The sequence below is a fragment of the Ctenopharyngodon idella genome, chromosome 5 (genome assembly GCF_019924925.1).
Source record: "Ctenopharyngodon idella isolate HZGC_01 chromosome 5, HZGC01, whole genome shotgun sequence".
Classification (NCBI taxonomy): Eukaryota; Metazoa; Chordata; class Actinopteri; order Cypriniformes; family Xenocyprididae; genus Ctenopharyngodon; species Ctenopharyngodon idella.
The window spans coordinates 9,576,329-9,600,667 of NC_067224.1; the positions used below are offsets into that span (position 1 = coordinate 9,576,329).

The 24,339-nt window shown below is 36.2% G+C and overlaps 1 protein-coding gene across 5 annotated transcripts; it reads left to right on the forward strand.

Annotated features, from left to right (window-relative positions):
- The first annotated feature begins 1,601 nt into the window (after nt 1–1,601).
- Nucleotides 1,602–22,622, forward strand: hnrpkl (heterogeneous nuclear ribonucleoprotein K, like). Of its 5 annotated transcripts, none has more exons than XM_051893950.1 (16): nt 1,602–1,747; nt 4,958–5,068; nt 7,280–7,377; nt 7,460–7,516; nt 8,387–8,430; nt 10,471–10,543; nt 10,851–10,964; nt 11,093–11,221; nt 11,380–11,690; nt 12,168–12,221; nt 12,790–12,832; nt 14,478–14,493; nt 14,680–14,712; nt 14,845–14,912; nt 16,176–16,345; nt 21,689–22,622. In XM_051893950.1, exons 2-16 carry the CDS (start codon nt 5,008–5,010, stop codon nt 21,717–21,719), a joined length of 1,302 nt encoding a protein of 433 aa, XP_051749910.1. In that variant the 5' UTR covers nt 1,602–1,747; nt 4,958–5,007; the 3' UTR covers nt 21,720–22,622. The 5 variants fall into 5 exon arrangements, with proteins under 5 accessions (XP_051749910.1, XP_051749911.1, XP_051749912.1 ...); XM_051893951.1 differs by having other exon boundaries at nt 12,793–12,832; XM_051893952.1 differs by lacking the exon at nt 14,680–14,712.
- The last annotated feature ends 1,717 nt before the right edge of the window (nt 22,623–24,339 follow it).

Below are 24,339 nucleotides of genomic sequence, written 5' to 3' on the forward strand. Positions count from 1 at the left end.
CCTTAATATTATAAAGCGACGAGAATACTTTTTGTTCGCCAAAAAAACAAAATAATGACTTTTCAACAATATAGTGATGGGCTGATTTCAAAACACTGCTTCGGAGCTTTACGAATTGAATCAGTGATTGTTATTTTGTTTTTTTTTGGCAAAAATATATATATATATATATATATATTCTCATCGCTTTATAATATTAAGGTAGAACTACTGATCATGCATGAACTGTTTTAAATATGTTTTTAGTACCTTTATGGATCTTGGGAAAGGAAGTACCATTGCTGTGAATGCAGGCCTCACTGAGCCATCAGATTTAATCAAATATCTTAATTTGTGTTCTGAAGGCCTTACGGGTGTAGAACGACATGAGAGTGAGTAAATTACATTATTTTCATTTTTGGGTGAACTAACCCTTTATGTCTTGATGTGCCCTATAAAGAACACATTCAGGACTTTTCAGAGATACCAAATGTTTGGAGGTTTCACCAGGACAACAACTTCTCTTTGGTCTTTAAAATGACTGAATGATCAAATTTAGCACTCTTTTATGGAAATATGATAATATTTTGTAATTATCATTTAAATCTGACTAATTTTCAAATTGTTTGTTATAAATCAACATCTCAGAAAATTATGACATTCTGTTACAAAACAGGGCATTGATTTCATACATGTCCACTGTAGAGGACACCAGGACTTAAATCATGTTTATCAGTCATTTTAGAAGACAAGATTTAGAAGTGAATAGGGAAAGAAATTACATATTAATATTATTATGAAATATTAGATATTATTCTGAAAATGTTGCCAACTATTACTCCCATTATTGCACGTCTTTTTTCATTATATCTTGCTACAAGAACACATTAATATGCAAATTAGATACAGTGTATAGATACATTGCATTGAATGGGAAAACCCATGTATGGCCATTTTACATATTGCATAAAGTAAAATGGTATATCAGTTCATTGTGTTATATCTTTCATATAGTTGAGAATCATCTTTAAACAATGTTTGGTTAAAAAAAATCCTGAAACCTAAAAATTGATTGGTGAATGAAAAAAAAAAAAAAAAAAAAAATCCAATTGTTTTTGCCTATACATGTCATTTCATGTCATTTTATTTTTTAAACAACTGAGTCCTGGTGTCCACTTATGAGGACATAGCATAACATATGAATAAAATATCATTTTTCATTTTTTTCCCCAATTTGTTTTTTATGCTTTAAACAATTTAATGACATGAAAAAATACAAAAAAAAAAAATCATGGGTCTTAGGAGGCTATATCAGTTTTACTACAGTTTTGTAGCCTATTATTTTTTTACAATGCAGTGTACACCAAACCAGTCCAATGCGAAAGACACGAGAGAGTGAACCTTTATCAACAGTAAATTTGCGAGCACAAACGATAATTGAAACAAATTTTCTTTTTTCATTTATGATAAATGATACCAAGCTGTTAAACGCAGGATAACGACAGCGCTTCTCAGTTGCTATGACGATAGCCTCTAATGAAAGCAAATACTAAGGGGCGGGGCAATATTGCAAGGCTGACAGCCTCGTTACCCAATTAGATTCTTAGCTTTTATATTGACAGTGTTTTTAACCAATACAGCTGCGCGTTTGAGTTCCGGTATAGCCAATCACGAAGCTAAAAAAATGCATGTAAACCTACAATGAAATCAAGGTAGAAGGCGCAGAAATTTCGGGCGAAAATTGGTGTGACGGAAGGGCTGCCTGCAGGTTTGTTAAATATTTTGAATCATATTACTACAAAGGCACTTTCGTTGACAGTTTTACTGTTATTTCCGGCAATAATAAATAACAGAAATGTCGAGCGTTAATTAGACCATTATATACGTCGCCGTGCTATAAATTAGCCTGCTAGCTTGCTAAGATAAGCATTTCTCAAAATGGAGAGTTTCCTGCTGGTCAGACGCAACAGTCATCAGACAATAATTCCCCCTACTATTTAAACAAAGCAGAGTCTTGCACGCAGAAACAAACTGTTTATAATTAAGTAAAGTAAATGGACCAACCAAATCCTGTGTTGTCACTTTGCAAGCCATTTTGTGCCCATTGGTCGTAAGTGCAAAAAATAGGACGTTTATTTAAAATTTTCAGACAGATGTTCTCGTTATAGTCCGCAAAATTGACACGTATTTTTCTTGTGAAGTTCAGTAAAATGCAGCTGTGTTGTCAATTAATGAATGCTTGTACTGTTATGATAACTGTAACAGTAAGGCTAGCAGGCTAAATGCTACATGCGCACCATTTTGAAACACTGGGCCTTGACACAACCCTAAACTAGTCCTTATAACCAGTGTGAATGTTAGTTAATGTCAGGTCCCAATTTTTTGATCGGTAAAAACGCACTATGCGTTTAAATGGTCTTGTATGTTTCTATTGCGTTTTTTCTTGTATACCTTGTTTTTGTTTGTATTTTGAATTTGCTTTTTAAAGTAACCGTGTGCTTAACATGTTTGTATTATATCAGACAAGAAGAAAAACAGAAAAGTGGCAAGATATATTACCATTTTTGTAGATATACACCGTAGTAATTCCATGGTATTCTTTACATTATCATGTAAATACCATTGTGCATGAAAATGGTTATATTCAGTACCATAGTATTGTTATCTAATACTATCCCTGTTCCATGGTTACAAACACAGACTTTTTTGTCTCTCTAATATGACATATTTCAGAGTGAACAGGATAAAACTGTAGAACAGGACTTGATTTTATTAATCTGGAAATTATTGGATTGTGGGAAAAAAGTTTTCTCTGTGTCAGTGGTTTTCAACTGGTTGGTCACTGGTTTATTCTGGGAAATAGTGGTGTTATATGCAAATAATAAATTAAACTAACCGTGTTATTATGTATAGTTAAGATGAAAGAATAAACAGGCTTATCTTTTGCAATGCAAGAGAAAGCACTTCCTGTATTTTCTGATGTTGATGTCAAAGACCATTAGTCCAGTCCAAACGCCCCTGTATTGTAGCATAAATTCATCATAAATTCGCTCCTGTTCAGTCTACATCATGTTAATAATTTTGCATTTTGTTGGGCATATGTAGTTCTTCAAATAATCAGTACATTTCAATGCTTGATTTAAAGGACTTTCGCTTACTTTTTGTACGATTCTGTTACCGCGTTGGATCGCCATATAAATCAGAACCACTGACTGATGGATGGAGGTGTTGAGAAATATAAAGCCTCGTTGACATCAGCTAAAAGTCATTTCAGATATGGAGCAAGCTATTACATTTTGATGAACAATTGTGAATTTATTGATAAATCGTTAACAATTTGACAAAGGAAAGTGTATTCATTAGGGATGCATGGATATGAAAATTTTGGCCAATAAGGATAATTATTTATATTTGAAATCTGATAACCGGATATATTGGCCATTAAATCTAAATCCAAATTTTTATATAATTTGTTCACCATTTTCACCATTAAATTCCTTGTCCCAAGCACTTACAAACATATACAAGCATATACAATTCAGTAGCTTAGTTTGAACCTGTGCAAGATTCCTTAACATTCAAAGGTAATTTTAAACTCCTATGGCCAACTTTCTTTTTCAAAAAAAAAAAAAAAAATTCATTGCCTTACAGAGAAATAAAATAATGGCTAAATAATGCAAACAAGACATTGGACGACATTACTTGTGTATACGGCGGTTTCACACTGCAAGCATGAGCGGTGTGTGAGCAGCGCATATTTTTTTCGGCATGCATGTTAACCAATGAGTGCATTCACACCAGGAGCAGCACATGAGCAGGAGCGTCGCGTGAGCAGCAGTGAAGCGGGGGTTTCGCGCCGAGTCTATTTTTGTTACGCTGCTGACGCTCAATTAAAGTGAAAGCACACTTCTGATGGACAAAATAAGTAAAGATTCAAAATGCATGTGCCATAAATAAAATAGCCTACGCACGGACAATAGTAAAACTATTTTATTATTGCTAGTTATTATTAATAATGCATCAGTGTTTTTGAAAAAGAAACACCTAAAATTAATATTAGCTGCCATTTCAAATATCAGCACTTAGCTGCGTGCGCTGTTGCTGAAAAGCTGAATGAACACTGATAAACTGAAGCACTTTGTTAGCGGGTTAATTAACTCAATGAAACGCATCCTACATAAGATATCAGATATTTATCCAACATAAACATAATATTACAACTTGTATCTGCACAAAATGACACAAATGCACAAGTAAACTTAACAAATGAAGTTACATGCTAGTCAGAATGTGTAACTCCTGTTGTTGATGCACTCTTCCCGTAATAACGCATTGAAACGTCAACTAAACCCGAAGAATTCATGTTTTATTACAATAGTGTTCTTATTATAAATGTTATTTAATATGACAGTCCCAATCATAGTTATTATGCACAAAATAAACAATAGTACAACTTACAATTGCACAAAACAAAAGGCTGCGAATGCACAAGCGAACTGTGCTAGTCATGAAGGTGTAATGCTGTTGTGGATGTGCTTATCCCGTAACAATGTGCTAAAACACAGGCAAACAAAGAATTCACAGCATTCTTGTACAGTAGTGTTCTCGTTATAATTTTATGTAGCATATATGACAGATTTGCACTACACATGTTGCACTTAACTGTATTTTCCTTTTCGAAGTGATTTAAATCATATTTCAAGAAATTCAAAATCATTATGCGAAGAGTGTGCACCTAAAGTGTCTCATCTGGAGGAAATAATTCATTGTTTATCGGCTTTAATATATCGGCCAGATTTTCCTATTGGGGCGATAATGATAACATTAAAAATGGACATTTATCGTCCGATACCGATATGGTGGCCAATATATCGTGCATCCCTAGTATTAATTAAATTACGATATTTTTGATTTCATGTTGACTTTAAAAACGGTGTATTTTCTTCATTGCTTTAACACTCAACACACTGTCTCTTAGAGTTACCCGTCGAGGACAGCCTATTCCATTTTGACTGCTGGCTGAAGACAATGGAGACAAAAATTGAGCAGCAGGAAGAAGAGATCACTTTCAGTAACATTGACACTAACGGTAATGTATAGTCTTTGAATATAGTGCAACAGGGCCCGCCCACTTTTTCTGTGGTCTTGGTTTTGGATGCATTTGTCCAATAGTTTTTTTTTTTGTTAAAGAGTAGGGATGGGCGTTTTTTCTTTTTTTTTTTTTCCTCATTTCGAGTACTGATAGGGTCTCAAAAACAAGTACTTGGGGGCGAGGCATGTTCGTCATGGCGATAATGAAAATATTTTAATCAAAACACTTACAAAAATTAATGTTGACAAATAAAAATATGACATGAAAATATGTCTATTAAAATATGACTAGAAAAATAATTGCTAGATTATCAATAATGCAGCAATGTTTTCGAAAAAAAATAAAAATAAAAACATCTAAAAGAAACAGCGGATTGGTGAATAAGTGAAGCTGAAAAGTGAATGAACACCGGTAAACTGGAGCGCTTTGCTAGCGTGTTAATAAACTCAACCAAATGCATCCTATATGAGATTAATCAGATATAGGCTATACAACATAAAAGGAATACTACAACTTACATCTGCACAAAAGGACGTGAATGCGCACAGGAACTTGACCGTGCTCTGGATGCGCTCTTCCTGTAAAACCAACGCTGAAACAAGGGCAACAAAAGCGCAAAGAATTTACAACATTTTATTACAATAGTGTTCTCATTATAAGTGAAAGTGAAAGTGACATGTGAAGGTTAAGTATGGTAACCCATACTCGGAATTTGTCCCCTGCATTTAACCCATCCAAGTTAGTGCACACACATTAGGAGTAGTGAGTAGTGTACACACACACACACACACATACACACGGAGCAGTGGGCAACCATTTCTTTTTTGCTGTGATGCCCAGGTGTGATGTACATTTCCTGTCGGTATTGAGAATCGAACCCGCAACCTTCGGGTTACCAGTCTGACTCTCTAACCATTAGACCACGACTGCTCCAATAATGTTATTTATATAGCAGATTGGTGCTGCACATCTTGCACTTTACTGTATTTTCATGATCAAAGTGATTCCAGGCATTACTGCACGCCTTCAAATCCAAGGTTTCACTTTATTTTGCCGGTCTGGATGGGATGCTGTCCTAATGCTAACCAATTAGACCTCAGATACTGCCCAAAATGCCGCAATAACCAATCAGACAAAAAAAAAAAAAAAAAAATTCTAAAGTCAAGGCGATCATCGTTTTCATGATCGATAGTCGCGGTCATGTCTGAGTACTTGTGCACATCCCTATTAAAGAGTTAAAAGTCAGGAACCAAACCAACCAACTAAAATTTGACAAAAAGACAAAGGTACAAGATTGTGTACTTAACAACTTTAACAAGGAAAAGAACTACAATCCCATGAAGCATTTCGAATGACAATCAAATTAAAAAGGATGGCTTCAACATGCTGTCTGTCAGAGACAATAAAGTACAATAAATACATAATTGACTCTAATAAGCATAGATTCGGGAGCTTGACAGGTAATTTTTTTTTTTCTTTAACCAGGAAAGGACTGGTTTTGATGCCCACAGTTGTTTTTATTGTCTCTTTATAACAAAAATCTTTTATTTAAACCCATGAAAATGCAGATCCTGTAAATAATCACTTGTTAAAACTATTGTTCCATTATTACCCCTTAGCAGATTTTGACAATGCACACACACACATATAATGGAGACTGGCGCTGTGTTATTTGCAGTGCTTAATGGGAGTGGGTGGGCACTAAAATGTTCATTTGGTGAGAGTTAAGTTGAAATTGCGGAGTGATGAATTCAACAAAAGCATATACCATAGATTAACAACTCCGGAGCTCACAGAAGGTCTGTCTTTAAAGATTTATAAGTTATCAATAAAAATCAATTCCCCTATGGAGAAAATGAATGGGATTTTACTTCCAGAACCTGACTCTTGCACTTGGCCCAAAAGCTTTAGCTTTCAGCACAACATGTGTATATGAATGTTGTTGAATTCTAAAAATGCTAAATCCAAACATTTTTCTTTGGTGGTCTCCTTTGGACTCCATTTATACATTTGGACTTTAACCTAAATAAAAGGCAGTTATTTGTTAAACTGCTTTAAATAGGTCCTCAATTTTTTTGAGAACTTCATCCACTTGTGTCTGGTTATGTTTTGAATTCCATTGTGGCACTTTCTCAGAACGAGCAGTTTGATAAACAGGAATGTCTTAATTGTTGTTGAGGCTCAAATGCCAGATTTGTGTTCCCTCAGGCAAGCGCCCTGCTGAGGACATGGATGAGGAACAGGCATTCAAACGCTCTCGCAACGCAGATGAAATGGTGGAACTCAGGGTGCTTCTCCAGAGCAAAGTGAGTAAAGCCGTACATGCACTTTTCTTTTCCATTTCTTCAATATAGATGACATTTTAACAGTGTAATTTTGTGTTTTCAGAATGCAGGGGCTGTGATTGGAAAGGGAGGCAAGAACATTAAAGCCTTGCGCACAGATGTGAGTATTAAGACAATGCTGCATGCTTATCATGAACTTTTAAACAATGTTCTCTAATGGTCAAGTATTAACAAGACTTCTGACAACATCCTTTGACCAACAGTTGTTTTCATGAGCATTTCAGCTTTATCAGCCAAAAACACAAATCAGTCGGATTTGAAATCCCACAAATCAAAACTCATGACACCAATCCGTCCATTAAAATCCCATTAAAATCCTCCAAATATTTATGCATTTGATCCTGAGGGCAGATCTTCCGTTTTGTAGCTATAGGTTGGCTCATTTGGACAGACAAGCTCTCTGAAATGGGGCTATTTTGTGAGTCTTTGACATTGTGTATTAAAGGGGAAGTACTTCTCAACTTTATATTGTTGAAGGCATTCTCTTTCACTCTCCTCCACTTCGAAAACCCAATTACAGATGTCTTGACTCTTGAGCTGACCCATAGTCCTGTATGAACCACTGTTGCCCAGTGGTTCTACATTTAAGTGTCTTCAGATCTGTCCAGCCCTGTTTCTTGTGCATTCTTTGCCAAGTCTCTTCAAAAAAAGAAAAAGAAAAATGGACAGTAGATTAATGAGTAAAGCCTTGTATTCAATTAAAAATGTATTCCTTCTCCCCCTCTTCCCTCTCCTTTACTTTTTTTTTGTTTTTGGCCACCTTCCTCCGTTGCCCATGTACTGGATCGACTTGCCCCTCCTGCGTTGCCCACCTTGATGTTGGCCCAACCTCCGCCCCTGATCGCCCGCCCGCCCACCTGACACCCCGGTTGGCCCCGCCCATAAACGTGCCCCTCCTTAAACGGGCACCTTACTTGACATCATGTGATTGAATGCCCTTGCCCAATGCCAACCTCCACGACCAATGCAGTACAATGCCAGTGTATCAGTCCCAGACAGCAGTGGCCCAGAGCGGTATGTCCCACCAGTTATTGCCTCACTGCCTGATTAGAAAGAGAACACATGTCTTTGATAACCTGCCTTCTGTTTCATTTTAACATTTTCACACATATAGTCTCTCCCCCCCCCCCTTTAAGAAACGTGTATTGTTCCATTTGACTTTTTTTTTTTCTTTTTTTTTTTTTCTTTCTTAATTTGTATTTTTTTGTATATTTAAATATATATGTCTTCTCTCCTCCCCCAACACCCCCATTAAGTCTTTGAATATAATTTGCGAACTTTCTTTGTTGCACAAAATTGTATGTAATCAATCACTTCTCCTGGCTCAGATGGAGAGAGACTGCACTCATATTAGTCTCTGCTAAATGTGTGGATTAGGGGTGGGCGGTATGACCATAATGTTATTTTGGTGCACATTCAACAAAAAAATGTTTTAAATAACCATGATGTATGTGTTTTAAGCTAAAGGTACCTTATATATTTCTCTTTTTATTTGGAACATAATAGATACAAACCAAAATATCAGGTTATTCATAACAAATGATTAAGTCTGATAGCAAAAACAGCTTTAACATTGGTAAAACGAATGACTTAAAACAATAAAACTAATATTATAAAACCAATAATAAAATCTGATTGGATAATCTGCGTTCAGATTTATAAAAAAGGCACACCTGTGACCACGCTTCAGTTGAATTCAGTATTAATTTTAGAAGTTGCATCACTAAATGTCACAGTTGTCCTACTTTGTATTTTATTGTAATGCACCAAAATGTTGACAATCAAAAATATTTGGCTAAAACAGCAAAAAATTAAATTTTCAGTTTTGGCCAAAACAGTTTTGGGGGGCTGAAATCATTGAACGAAACAGTGACGTTTAATCAGCACTTCTCAGATGCAACCAAAATGATTCTATAGAGTAGCGGCTTCACTGCAAACCTTACTACGGCTGGTTTAATTTATCACCTGAGAACATGACACCCTGAAAAGCATAAAGAGTTACCAATTACCAAAATGTAATTACAGCAACATTTATTTTCAGGTTTGGTTCTCGGCTAAATGAGAACTTTAATTTCAGTTTTGATGATTTGCGAACTAATTCATTTCAGTGCATCACTAGTATTTTTGCAATACTCCTTGCTTTTTGCGGTAATTTAAAACAGTCACATTAATGCATTCAAATATAGCTGCCATAATACAACAAAATATCTATCAAAATTTATTGCATCCTATGCATCATTATACTGCCCAGCCCTAGTTTGGATGATTCTTTTCATTGTTGATGATGCCGACAGTGAACTGTGGAAAAGCCCATCTCTTTTTCGCTCTGTCCTTGTTGCCCCCAACCCCTGAGCCCCCCTCCCTCACTGTTCACAACATCACTGTCCATGATTCTGAGCTAGTGCTGTGGCGCGGCCCTCTGTCACTCATCACTGTTGTCTTTGATTTTTCTCTGGTGCTGCATTTCCTTCCCCTTGTTTTTTCTCTCTTTGCCCACATATGTTCAGGTTCTTAATCTGCAAAAATCTCTCATTCTTCCCTTCCCCTTCGCCTTGTTCTTTTGCTGCTTCTGTTAGTTTTTGGTTTGGTTTCTCTCGTCGTTGAGAGAATGTGACGTGCTGATGGCACCATAGAGTGAATTGCAAAAGACTTTATTTTTATTTATTTATTTTTTTTAATTTCTTCTCCCAAATGATCTGGTGGTGGGATAGTGATAAGCAGGCCTGTCTTGCTCTTTCTCATTCTCTCTCGGCTCGTGTAGCCATACAGTGCCTGTTCAGTCTCAGCCCCTTCCACTGTCGCCCATCTCTTCAAGGCCTGTATTAATTGAATGAACGAGAACTGAGTGCATGTCAATTGCCCGTATCTCAGTCCAGTGTTGGAAGACTTAAAACATGTGTTCAGCAGTCCTCTTTTTAATTTACTTTCTTTTGGTTCAAAGTGTTATTTCCCCCTACTTCATTGCTTTGTGGTATGCAGCAGGGCTCAGGATCTAAAGTTTTGTATCCGTTTGTTTTGCTTTTGTCTTTCATTTCACTTGATGTGCTGCTATAGTATCCTGAGTGTGAGTGCAGATATAGAGACCATTGGTGAGATTCTGCTGAAGATCATCCCTACACTGGAGGAGGTGAGCATACCAAACCCAGTATCGAAGGTCTTAAGTCCATATCTGTTAACTTTGAGACCATCTGTACGCTAGTCTACTCTAAAAGTTGATGCATTGTTCCAAAAGCATATGATTTGGACATTTTCAGTTTTATTTTCAATAACTTAAATTTTTAAGTCCAACTTTATACAATGTTCTGTTACAAATTGGAAAGCTATACTGTTTGTATACAGTACTAAAAATATATAAACTGTTAAAAAAAATATGTATTTTGGTTTGCACGTGTCCTTAAATATTTTTTTTTTTTTTTTTTTGGTATATTTGGCAGTATCAGCACTATAGCGGGACTGACTTTGACTGTGAGCTGCGTCTGCTGATTCATCAGAGTTTGGCTGGAGGCATTATCGGAGTCAAAGGTGCCAAGATCAAGGAACTGAGGGAGGTAAGCACAGTGCTAAAAATACCACATGTCTTAAAATAATAGAGTTAGGAACCAGGAATCTTAACATATTTATATCAGCTTAACCAAAAAAATGCATTTCTCTGATGAGAAATTGTATTAATTTTAAGAATACCCAGACTACAATCAAGCTCTTCCAGGAATGCTGCCCCCACTCCACTGACCGTGTAGTGTTAGTCGGGGGTAAACCTGAGCGTGTGGTTGAGTGCATCAAGGTCATTCTGGAGCTGATTTCAGAGGTGAGAAGATGACAGAGATGCACTTTAAAACAAAATAACCAAATAATATATATATTTTTTTCTTCTCATTTGGCATTTTAGCAACATCCAGAGTCTAATTAGATAATGTAAACACTTTGCTTAATAAATAAAGCTTATTTGTCCTGTGTTATCTCTAGGCTCCTATTAAAGGTCGAGCACAGCCCTATGACCCAAACTTTTATGATGAGACATATGACTATGGCGGCTTTACCATGATGTATGAAGAGAGAGGGCGACGGCCTATGGGTGGGTTCCCGATGCGAGGCCGGGGAGGGTTTGATCGCATGCCTCCTGGCCGTGGTGGTCGTCCCATGCCCCCTTCCAGAAGAGATTATGATGATATGAGCCCACGCCGCGGACCACCTCCACCCCCACCAGGGAGAGGAGGACGTGGGGGCAGTAGGGCCCGAAATCTGCCTCTGCCCCCACCACCACCGCCTAGAGGAGGGTATGTAGAGAATGTTGCTCATTGTGCATTGCAGTGTTTTCTATAACCTACATGTTTTTATATTTGCAACAAGGGCATCATTATAGTGATAATAATTAGAACTGTAATTTATTATTGTTATTAGAGAGCTATAATTTATCTTTTATTATTATTATTATTATTATTATTATAATATCTTGTTTTTATTATTGCTGTTGTTGTTTTTGTCCAGATTCAAGTGCAGGAAGCCCCCCATGTTCATTTAATTTTTTTTATTTATTTTTTTTAAATGTTTTAATGCAATTAGGTGCCTTTTATTATCTTTCCCACAGCTTTTGTGTTTTAATTGATTACCATTGATATTGTTAATGAGGAAATCAATGCAGTTTGCAATGTAATGTAGATGAGGGAATCAATGCAGCTTCTGTGAGTTCTCTGTCCTATTTTGTATATCATGAATCATACCAGAATAACTTATTACGCCATTTTTGTTTTCAGAGGTGATCGATTTTCCCACCAGAGCTATCACAGCAATATGGACGACAGACCAAAGTAAGTAACCACAAAAGCAGTACATTTAACTGCCCTACAGCCTATTTACACTAAGAGCGAAAGAAAGAAAGGCGCAAAATGCAAAACTTTACACATGATGTGAAATGAATACTGTTGACCTGAAAAGAAGTAAAATTTATTGGCACACTACATCTTTGCAAACCAACATAAAAGGAGAAAGCATAATTAAGGACTCCTGAGGACTCAAGTTGGGTTTGTTATGTGTGGTCTAAAAGCTGATAAATCATATTGGTTGAAAAGAAAAAAATAATTGACATGCACATTGTGAACATTTTCTGTAAAAATGACTTTAGGAAGTCTCGTTCCTAGTGAATATGCTCTCTTAGCAATGTGTTAAAATGATAGTGCTTTTATTCAATTAAAATTTTAATCAAATGACAGCCTTTTAAATTTAAACATTTATGTAATTTTTGTGTTATTTCTAGTTTTCTGTGGGTTTTTATTTATATATAGCTTTTGGCCTCTCAGGATGTTGGGCTATTTCAGAGATTTAAGTTGCATGCCCTCTACAAGCATATCAAATTAAGCATGTCTCTTTTCCTGTAAGCAGTGACCGAAGGGGGCGACCTGGAGACCGCTACGAGAGCATGGTGAGGATAAATAAAAATTTGCATGTGAATTTGTATTTTTGCAACATATACTGAGACTCATTACTTGATGATCATCTATAATTGTGAAGGAAAGTCTTTTTCCTTTCATTAATGGGCACTTTCAGAATAAAGTGGAATAGCTTGTTCTTTCTCTCTGAAGTGACAGTGTAATAGATGCATATGTGAAGCTCTTATGCCTAGTGCACTGGTTTGGCCTGCTGTTGCTTGGCAACAGATTTTTGAATCACTTGTTGCCTTGGTTACCAAGGAGCAGTTAAATACGTAGGTGAAAGCCATCACACTCGCCAATGAACTTTGGGCTCTGAGTGAGTTGAGCATTTTGGAAGATGGCAAGCCTGTCGTTGTCCACATAGAGGATCAGAACATGCATGTTGAATTCTGCTGTACTAACTGATAGTTTAGACTCTAATTGGATGAGGTACATTCGAAGCTGCTGTAATATAGCCAATATGCTCAGCTGGACCAAAAAAATGCATCCAGGTCTTGTTTCTATAATATAATTTTATCAATGATCTATCAATCGTCTATAATATCAATTATGTAATAAATTCTTTAGAATAGTTATAAATTGCTGTTTTAATAATACATTAATTCTATTTTGCAATAAAAAAGGCTGTTTAAGAACTATTAAGGTTTTTGGCATTCTGGCAAATTCATGACAAACTAATACATTTTCCTCCTTTGATTCCTAATACCATAGCTTATTCCTTCCATTTTCATTGTTCAGTGGGCTCACTACCGTAATATAGTAATTATATTTAAAAGAAATTGTAATGCAGTGAATTAAATATTGTGAAAAATTTGTAAATGAAAATTAGGGTAATTGTGCTTAATTGTCATGAAAATGTCACAATGCAATGAAAATGTTTAATGATTTATTGATCCCTAGTATCTTACGTCATATTGCTGTTGCCACAGTTTTTAAAAAGTAATATGCCCCTTGAACCCAGGCCTTATAAGTATTGTACAGTGGTAAGGAGTGTTAGGTGTGTGGTGAAGCAGTGACCTGAAACCAATTTAAAAGGGATAGTTCACCCCAAAATGAAAATTATCCCATGATTTACCCACCCTCAAGCCATCCTAGGTGTATATGACTATCTTCTTTCAGACGAACACAATCTGAGTTATATTAAAATATATCCTGGCTCTTCCAAGCCAAATAAGTGCATTCATCCATCATAAAAGCAATCCATATGGCTCTAGGGGATTAATAACGGCCTTCTGAAGTGAAGCGATGGGTTATAAAGTTTTAAATATGGATATTTTTGTTACAAAAACCCATCGCTTCGCTTCAGAAGGCTTTTATTAAAGGGTTAGTTCACCCAAAAATGAAAATAATGAAAATAAATATCACTCTGATTGTGTTCGTCTGAAAGAAGATAGTCATATACACCTAGGATGGTTTGAGGGTGAGTAAATCATGGCATAATTTTAATTTTTGGGTTAAGCGTGGTAAAATTACTGTATTGCATGGTCTTGAGTGGTTTATATTGCTTTAATTTTAAATAGACATGTCAGATTGGGAGCTTGAAGAATCAGTTATCCATGTAGAATGTGCTTTGAATGTATACTTGTGCTCTCTGAATTGACTCCATGTTTATTTTTCCCCCATCGTTGTACACAGAGTGGAGGTGGATATGGTGAGTGTTTTTCAGCTTCACACATACTCACACACACTAGCTCAAGGTTACCTCCAGTCAAACGGAGCACTGCACTCCTCTTGATAGCGTAGTGTTTCCTGCTTTTCTCTCTCTTTATCCTTCACTGTCGTAGCTCTGATATCTTGATCACCTTTTCCATCTTTTCTTTTCTTTTTTCATCTGAAGACAATAATTCTTCTTGGGAGCCCTTCCAATCTGGTGAGTGTGTCAGTTACTGTGATAATGGAATATGAATTATATATTTTAATTATGCTTGTATAAGAGTGTGAATGAGAGGCCTACATATAACTATGAAATGGCTGAATCACAGTAAGATGTTTGTGTCATCAGGTGGTCGAGGTTCTTACAGCGACATTGGTGGGCCTGTTATTACAACACAAGTGACCATCCCTAAAGATGTGAGTGTAAAATGAAACATTTGTAAAAATGGTAAAACATGCAAGGTTATTATAGTTTGTGTTTTCATACTATTCATACTATAATTAATATAACTATAATATATTATTATATAACTATAATTAATTTTTGGTTTTTGTTTTTGTGAGTTTTTGCATTTTATTTGGAGGTACACATAAGTGAGTGGAAATAGTAAGCCAAGCAGGTGGTATTGGGAAATGATGTCTGATTTGCCCACACTTAAGCTCCAGTGTCATTTTAGTATTATTTATATATTGTTACCATATTTAATCATTTATTCATAAATTTTTTATATATATATATATATATATATATATATATATATATATATATATATATATATATATATATATATATATATATATATATATATATATATATATATATATATATAGCTTTAACTAGGGCCAGACCACCGATGATACGAGGACCCTATTGGAATTGCTTCGTTTATTTTATTTTTTTTTTAATTTTTTAAATTTCTGTTTTAGTAATTTTTATTCATGATAATGTTTGCATTGTTTTATGCATTTACTTTACTTTCCAATACAATCAAGTATTAGTGGAAAAGTTATAAAGGAATAATAAAGGAATATTTCCAGCCCAGAGTTGATTATTGAAAAATCATCTTAAATGAGACCTCAAAGTTTGAGTGCAATAATCACATTGCAGTATATTGTAGACAAAATTGGAGATTAATCATAATGAATATGCAGCAACAATAAGAAAAATAAAATTAAAACAACTATTCCTCTGGTATCAACTTGAACAGTGTGCAGATCTTTATTCATCTCATAACGAGTAGCCCTGATAATTGGATCGCTCAGATAATGTTGCACATTAAAATCATAGAAGACACATACATGCTAGGGTATCACATAAGGCTACATAATACATTTATTGTCAAGTTCAACTAAGTTTTATTTTCTTGGCAAAATTGGTGATTATCCATTAACAACGCAGGCAGAAATTCAATTCCGCTACTAATCGGAGCCAGATGTGATGACATGCGTACTATGATAAAGGTCTATACCCAGCCCTAATTCACACCCAGAATACTGCCTTTTAAAAAATAACTATTTATTGTTGTTGTTTCAGTTAGTTTTCAACCAGTTTTTAGCTTGGTTTTTAGTGGAATGGCAAATATTTATTTAATTTAACAGATATTTCAAATCATTTGTTTTTAGCATACCATAATATCCCTGAATCGTACTTACTAAAGCTTTGCCCAACTCTTGTTCTAGCTGGCCGGCTCAATCATTGGGAAAGGCGGACAGAGGATCAAGCAGATCCGTCATGAGTCAGGAGCTTCTATCAAAATCGATGAGCCTCTGGAGGGCTCAGAGGACCGGATTATTACCATCACAGGCACACAGGACCAGATTCAGAATGCCCAGTATCTACTACAGAACAGGCAAGTCTATCACATATTCCTGCACTCCACAACCCCATCCTGACACCTAACCGTCATGTGTCTGGACCAGGTGCGACAGGTTTCCAGCAACTTTTCTGTGCTCAATGAAACAACAAAAATGCTGTACTAAATCATAGCCAATCAGAATGGGATTTTGGACTAATGAGATTTCAGTGTGGGTTCTGATTCTACTTAACAATAACAATCCTTATAGACTGCTTCTGAATAGGAACCAGATCTCTATTTCCAAGGCTAGTTAGCACATAAAAAATCGATTTTCATCTGCTTTATCTTGTCAAACCTGGTTTGAACACACTTAACACTTACACTTAACAACCAAACAAATCTTTTTTTCCTAAGTATTCTAAGTCTTGTATTTTGTTAGGGTGAAAATGAGGGGCTTTCGCACCGGAGGAATGTTTTCATAGTTCCTATAACTATTGGCGGAAGTACCCGCTTTTTGGCGTGTTCGCACCGCAGGAACTGGGAACGATTTTAGTTATAGGAACGCCTTTTGGGGGACTAAATTAGCACCTACATCAGAGTAGGGTCTAACCCAGCACAATTGGAACTACCAGTGATGAAAATGTAAGTTGATTGGCCAAACGCATGCCATACGAAATGCTGGCATCCGCCATTTTTAAAAAGCTGTGTAAATGCACAGTTTACGTATACTTATTCCACAAACTAACTCCACAAATATGGAAAACAGCGATAGATGGACCGACGGTGAAGTCTAGGCACTTCTCAACTAAGCTAAGGAGGAAATCCAAATCCATTGGGCATCAACCACACGACAAACATTATAATACTAAAATACTGTTTACTTTCTTTGTTTAACTGGTCTATCTAATAGAGTATTAGATAGGACTGTTGAACAGATTGTTAGTCTAATGATGACGGAGAATTGGAAGACTGTGTGCTCAGAATCTGGCGTTCTCAGCGGCGTCAAATACAAGTCCCGCACAACAACCAGAGTAGCAGGACGTTGTGATGGTTTACGTCACTTCAGAGTTTCTACTGGCGGTGCGAATGCATCCAGGAAAACGGCCCTAGGGGACTGCCCTGATGGCTAGTTCCTGTAACGGAGTTCCTATAACTAACCTGTGTGAAAGCCCCTATACCCTATAACCCTATCAGGTTCTGAAATGCTAATCCAAATTGCCTGTCTCTTTTTGCGTTTGTATGTGGAACTAAAATGTATTTTCAGTAGTTCTACACACTTGCTTTGTGCTTCATATACATTTGACTGCTGTTTCATGCACTTCTCTTTGCCTGACCTTTCATATTTTTTTTCCTTTTGTGAAATGTGTACAAAAGGGTTTGTTTTATTAGTTCCATTTGGGATAGAATCCAAACATAATTTACAGAGGGGCAAATGAATGGGACCCAGGAGAGTGGAGTAAACGCTGGCTTGCTTCTGTGTGGAAGACTTGTGATTTTGTTGTTGTTAGTTAGATGAAGTGACAACAAATCACAGTCTGCCCTACAGCACAGGCCCAGCATCATCTGCCCCTACCCTCAAACACATTTCACCCACCTTAACTGAAGAGGCCTGCCAGTTTAACCTACTCTGACTAACATCTGTACACTCATCTGACCATGTCTTTGCTGGTTTATACTCTGTCTGAAATCAAGCTGATTTGAAGTGTCTCTGCTGTAACGTTTGTTAATTCAGCATGGACAAACAGAACGTAAACCAGCCTTTCTGCTGTTACATGCTAGCGTAACTGCTTTCTAATGCAAAATGAAAAACTGGCTCCTGTCTGTAACATGCAATGATGATCTCATGCAAATGAAACGCTCTTATTATTCACACTCGTATTATCTATTGCATGGGTATTCAGTAATAAGTAATTTTGTTAAATTTAAAGTCAGCATGAAATCGAAATTGACCCTGTTTTACTCTTCTTAATTGATGTGGTATTACTGAGAGCGATTCCTAGGTGCACATTAGGGGTGGACGGTATAACCAAAATCTTAGTAACTTTATCTCATGATAATGATATACAGTTATTTTTGCTGGAAATAAGGTTGTTACAAAACCAAAATTTTAGATGCCATTGAAATTTCACAATTCTCAAAACCAATTTCAATATCACAGCAAAACTAAAGGCTGGAATACACTACATGACTTTTGCCCCGATTTACAGTCTGGAGGAGTCAACGCTAGGCTTGCTGTGGTAGTCAGTGTGCACCGCCCCCAACTGTCAAATCAAGAGAGTAAGGAGAGATGACTGGCAAGATGATGCCGGAGGTTTTAACAGATCCTGAGCGTCATTGACAAATGGTAGACTGCATTTAATGACAGTCACTGATCTAGCTGATTTGGACGTTAAGTTTGGGCTTTTAGGGAGGAACGAAAGCGCACCGCTTTGAAGAAAGAAATGCACTAAAATCGTACAGCTCTAGTTTCTTGCTGTCATTGCTGTAGGACTGCTGTCGTTGCAATGTCTCCATAATAGCGTTGCAAATGTATTGTCTTTTTCAGACACCTGGTAGAACTGCCAGACGAGACCGTTGAATATAGTCAAGACATTTTAGCTGCGCATAGAAAAATTGTCTTGCGTGTTTTGTGTCATCTGATAGGCATTTATAGAAACCACTGATTAAACTATATAGAACTATTATCGGCCGTTCAATCGGAGCACCCTTACTTTTCGGCTAATGTCATTTATCAAGGTCTATTGGTTAAGCAATTGCCAAACAGCTGTTTATTCATTGGTTCATGCTGCAGTTGTCAGTAATGCAGCCTTTTACAAAGTTTGCCTTAATAGTTAATGGAGAAATCATAACTCAGTATAGTGGCTTTAGTCCTGCCTTAGAGTTAAAATGTTTATTTATTTATTTATTTATAGCCTGAATTGTGCTAGGGATACATATCTTCAAAATTGACTTAAAGGATTAGTTCACCCAAAAATGAAAATTATCCCATGATTTACTCACCCTCAAGCCATCCTAGGTGTATATGACTATCTTCTTTCAGATGAACACAATCGGAGATATATTTAAAAATATCCTGGCTTCTCCAAGCTTAATAATGGCAGTAAATGGGGGGCCCTATTTTGAAGCAAAAAAAAAAGTGCATCTATCCATCAGTCCATCCATCGTAAAAGTACTACACACGGCTTCAGGGGGTTAATAAAAGTCCAGTGTATATATAAATAACTGTGTATATATATATAATATATATATATATATATATATATATATATATATATATATATATATATATAATATATAAATATAAATATATATAAATAACATTTAAAACATTATTAACTATAAAGTTTAAAGAGAAATGTCAGAGGTTTTCGATATAAGAGAAGAGGAGCTTGAGTTTGTTACACAGTCCTATTTGTTTGAACTGCGAGAGGCATCTAAGCTTGCGCTACTCCTACATCCAGCAGTGTGGAGTATTTTTACGCTGGATGGATGCACGTTTTTTGGCTTCAAATTCGAGTCCCCCCCCCATTCACTGCCATTATATAGCTTGGAAAAGGATTTTTTTTTTTTTTTTTTTTAATATATCTCCGGTTGTATTTGTCTGAAAAAAGAAAATCATATACATATTGCATGGCTTGAGGGTGAGTTAATCATGGAATAATTTTCATTTTTGGGTGAACTATCCCTTTAAGGAAGCTCTGTATAGTTAGGCTAGTTTTGGGTTCATCTGAGTTCATTTGGATGCATTTCTTACAGGGTGTTTACATGCGTTTTAAAACAGCTAGATGGCAGTCAAATGAAATTTATTTACATAGTGTTTTCTGTGTAATCTAAAACTAGTCATCCTGGCAATCTGGCCGTAAATGCAGTGAATCAATGATAAATCCCAAGCACAAAAGTTAAAACTAAATGCACTGGGTGGCGTTGTGGAGCATGTTGATTATATTTCATCACAGAGCGTTGTTGTCTGCCTGGCAAACTTTGGAATTACTTAGATCAGAATGATCTTAATAAATAATCTTACAAAACAGAATTACTTTTGATCAAATTAATCAGTGAAACTGAGTTATAATAATATCACCACCAAAATGAGAAATCGCTGAAATCCAAACACGAGTTGAATGAGGAAAGACAGCTGTCCATCACTGCACTCATGACTGCAGGTAAGCGCAGCTGTACCCCCGAGTGAGCCGAGAAGGTAACTTATCTGATAGCAAAATGATCTCGAGACAGGTGCTTCCTTTAACTTTCATCAAGGTAGACAGATTTAAGAACAGAAAACACACAGCACTGTAAGAAACTTAGCTGTTATCTTTGTGTCCCTGCAACATCTGTGTCAGTGGAGTGTGTTTTCTCTGCAGCCGGCCTTACCTATTGTTATCAAACTGTGGAGCCAACTTTCACCTGAGCATGTGGATATTATTGTTTTTCTCAACATGAGCATGTGAAACAATATAAACACGAAAACCATATGACAACTCTTGAGTGTATAATGTTGCCTACGTTCTGTACAATAATTGCCGCAGTCTGCTTTTAGTATTTTTTTCCTGTTTGCTCTGCATATTATATATATATATATTAGTTTATACATATTATTTAATGTTTTCTGCTAAAAACCTCAACATATATAATGGAAGCTTATTGTGTATATTATTGCCTAATCGTAAGCTTGTTCAGAAATGGTGACAACTTGATGATTTAAAAAATAGTGTTTTTCTCATTAAATGTCATTTAAATAAATGAATATTTGAATATTCGTTTTTTTTTTTTTTTTTTTTTTTATGAGCCCAAATGTTCAAATACAATATTTTTGAAAAATGTCCATCCCTAGTTAGTAAATGTAAATAGGTAATTTTCATCATCCGTAGAGCTCACGGACGTCCGCACACTTCTCCGATCCTGCCCAGCAAATGTCCCATTGATGACATGATGTCTGGTAGAGTATAGAAAAAAACTGTACTGCGCATGTGTCGAACTCAGTCATCCGCACGCATCCGCGGTTGAGTGTACTTTGAAAGACGCGCGGACACGACTGCGCGCGAGACACATCCGGGCGCGGAAAGTGAAGTATACCCAGGCCTTAATGATGTTTTATGTTGACTTTAATACCTGTTGCATGCTAGTATGAGTACACCTTAAAGATACTAATGGGGTCAGGAAACAACCTTGAAATGCTCAAAGTAAATCAACATGTTTAATTATCTTTCCTGCACAGATGATATACTCCTGCTTTGTGAATACTGTATTTATTTTATTATAATGCTATGCATACAGTTTGTTTAATATTGTTTATTGTAACAGCATTTTCAGACTAAAAAATCACTTGGCCGCTGGCTGAACTGACCCAGCACTGTGAGGTTTTGTCTCTGTTTTCATCCATGTCATTTCCTCTTTCAGCGTGAAGCAGTACTCTGGTCGGTTCTTCTAGAGGGTGGAGATCGAAGCCAAACTGCCATACCCATTCACTTCAACTTGTTTTCAGAACCTACATTCCTCTGCTTCTTGGGTAGATGTGCTCCCTGCCAGTTCTCCTAACAACAATATTTTTTTAAACAACATATTTGAGGGAAAAGTTTTCTCAAAAGCAAGTGGATCCTCTTATTTCTTTAACATATTCTTTCTGCACGCGATTTTTCCATTATTGATTGTACTGTTTCGTAAGTAGGGGGAGCCCATCTGTGATGTCCGCTGTTGGCCTTACCAGAGCTGCATGCTTAGTCTGTGCAACATGCAGAATGTTATCATATATGATTTTTCTTTTTCTTTTTTTGCCAATGAATTTATTGTTCCATTTTCTTGTATTCTTGATGATGAGACTTTTGGGGGAAGTGTAAATATTCAGTTCAGTTCTTTAAAGTTTTAATATCGGTGCAGTTTTATTTAAAGGATGAACATCTATTTTGATTTGAAAAATGGGGATATTCAGGGTGGGAAAAGGATTCATTCCTGAGGGGGAATTTTTTTTTTTTTTTTTTTTTTTTGTGCTAGTTTTCTCAACCCGATTTTCAGATTCGTAAAACTTCATGAGATGGATTGTCCGTTTGTACTCCATTGACATTGGGATCCGTTAAATCTTGCTGGCGCTTTTGTACGTCTGTTTGTAAGCATTTTTACCATTTTAGATGGATCTTTCTAGATGCCTTTCTCTCCACAGTTTGGGGGAGGGGGGGGGGGAATAAAAGCTTCTCTGTAAAAAGAAAAAAAAAACGTTGTGGCAGGTCTCTTCCATGTTCTCGTACCTCTTTCTTTCTCTCTGTCCCCTCTGGTGTCTTTGTAGAATGTGCTGCAAATCTAAAAAAAAAAATAAAGTCTGTGCCACCTTTTACTAAAACATGACTTGTTGGGTGTGTGTTTGTGTTTTGGTTGTAGTGCTTTTCCAATGAATTTCCATTTAAAGAGACTGATTCAATTCAAATGTTGAGTTGTTCTGTTGAGAAGTGGAGTATGACTCATGATTGAGTTGTAGAGCTTGGGCCTGTACCATGAAGCCGGATTCACTGGCTAGCCAGGTAAGTTTCAGATTAGTTTGCGCCAATCCTGGGTTTTAGGTACCATGAAAGTGACTTGGCTTTTAGCGGTGTTAATCACCATAGTAACTTACGCTCCACAGCTAACCTGCTCTGGGGCAGGTTATGTTCTGGATAAGAGATCTCAAACCGAAATTGGACCGATCAGATGTGAGCAAAGTGATACTGACACATCCAACCCAATAAAGTCACGACCCCGGTTTCACTTCCTCCAAATTAAAGGTCACTATATAGTATAAACTAATATTTAAAGATGAAATTGTTTGGCTTTAATGATAATTAGAATTATTTTATGATTTATATAATTATTATATGATCTATATTATTATTAATCCATTACACACAAACAATTTTAGTTTAACAGTTATTATTAAGCAATGAATTTAAATGAATATTAATATATACAGATCATATGTAATATAAATAAGCTGTAAAATCAATAGATAACTCTTTAAAAATGACTACATGTGACCTTACATGTTTGAGTCTCTTGCTATATATTATCAAGCAACTATATAAACTAACTTCACAAGTTTCACTTGCACTAATAGAGCAAGATCATTTCTTTTATTTTTCCTCTTTCGTGGACAAGTATTTTCTTTAGTGTAAATGCATTTAAATTCTTCATTTTCTTCAATCTCTTAACCTTCAGCAAAAGAGTTTTGAATCACGCTGGCTCTCTCGTGAGAAGTGAATCAGAGTTTCTCTCTGTTGCAAGGCATGTGATTGGCTGTTCACCACTGATGTCACGCATTCGTGTGCACGCGCTCCACAAACTCAGGATCAAAGCCTGAGTTGACAGAGAAAGCTGATGATCAGTATCATGGTACCAACAAAGCTGGATTGGAGTGGTTTGGTTTTGTCAACTCGAAACTAATCCTATAACCCTGAGTTTGCTCAACTACCATCATGGTACAGGCCCCTGGTGTTTGCACCTTAAGGATGTAGTAGATACACATCTTAAATGGGACCTATTATGCAAAATTCACTTTTAAGTGTTTCAACACAGATGTGTGTCCACAGTGTATAAACAACCAGCCTATAATAGTAATAATCCATCCACTCCTTTTTTTTTTTTTTTAAATAGTCCCCATAAATCATAAACCGTTTCTCCAAACGAGTGGTTCCAGATTTCCCCTATACTCTAACGATAGAGTAGGGAAGCCCTGCCCATGATGGAATCTGTCCTATTAGTTTAGCTCCTCCCATGAGTGAACTGTCTGCCGTGTTTGTCTCCTCGCCAGAACATTTAACATCAGCATTCAAGTAAGAAATGTATTTATATTAAAGTTATTTAATCGAGAGCAGTTTTTCTTTTGTTGTTTGATTCATATTAACAGCATATACAGCAGTAGATACTGTATATTACGCTGCTGTCACTTTAATAGATATCTAATATACACAGGCGTTTTCATTCCCTTCTGTTTACGTTGTGTGTTTTTGACAGTATAAGTACAATAAGACGTGTAAGAGAAATCAGTTTAATACTCGCAGGACACGGTGTCTGATAGACAGCTTTCT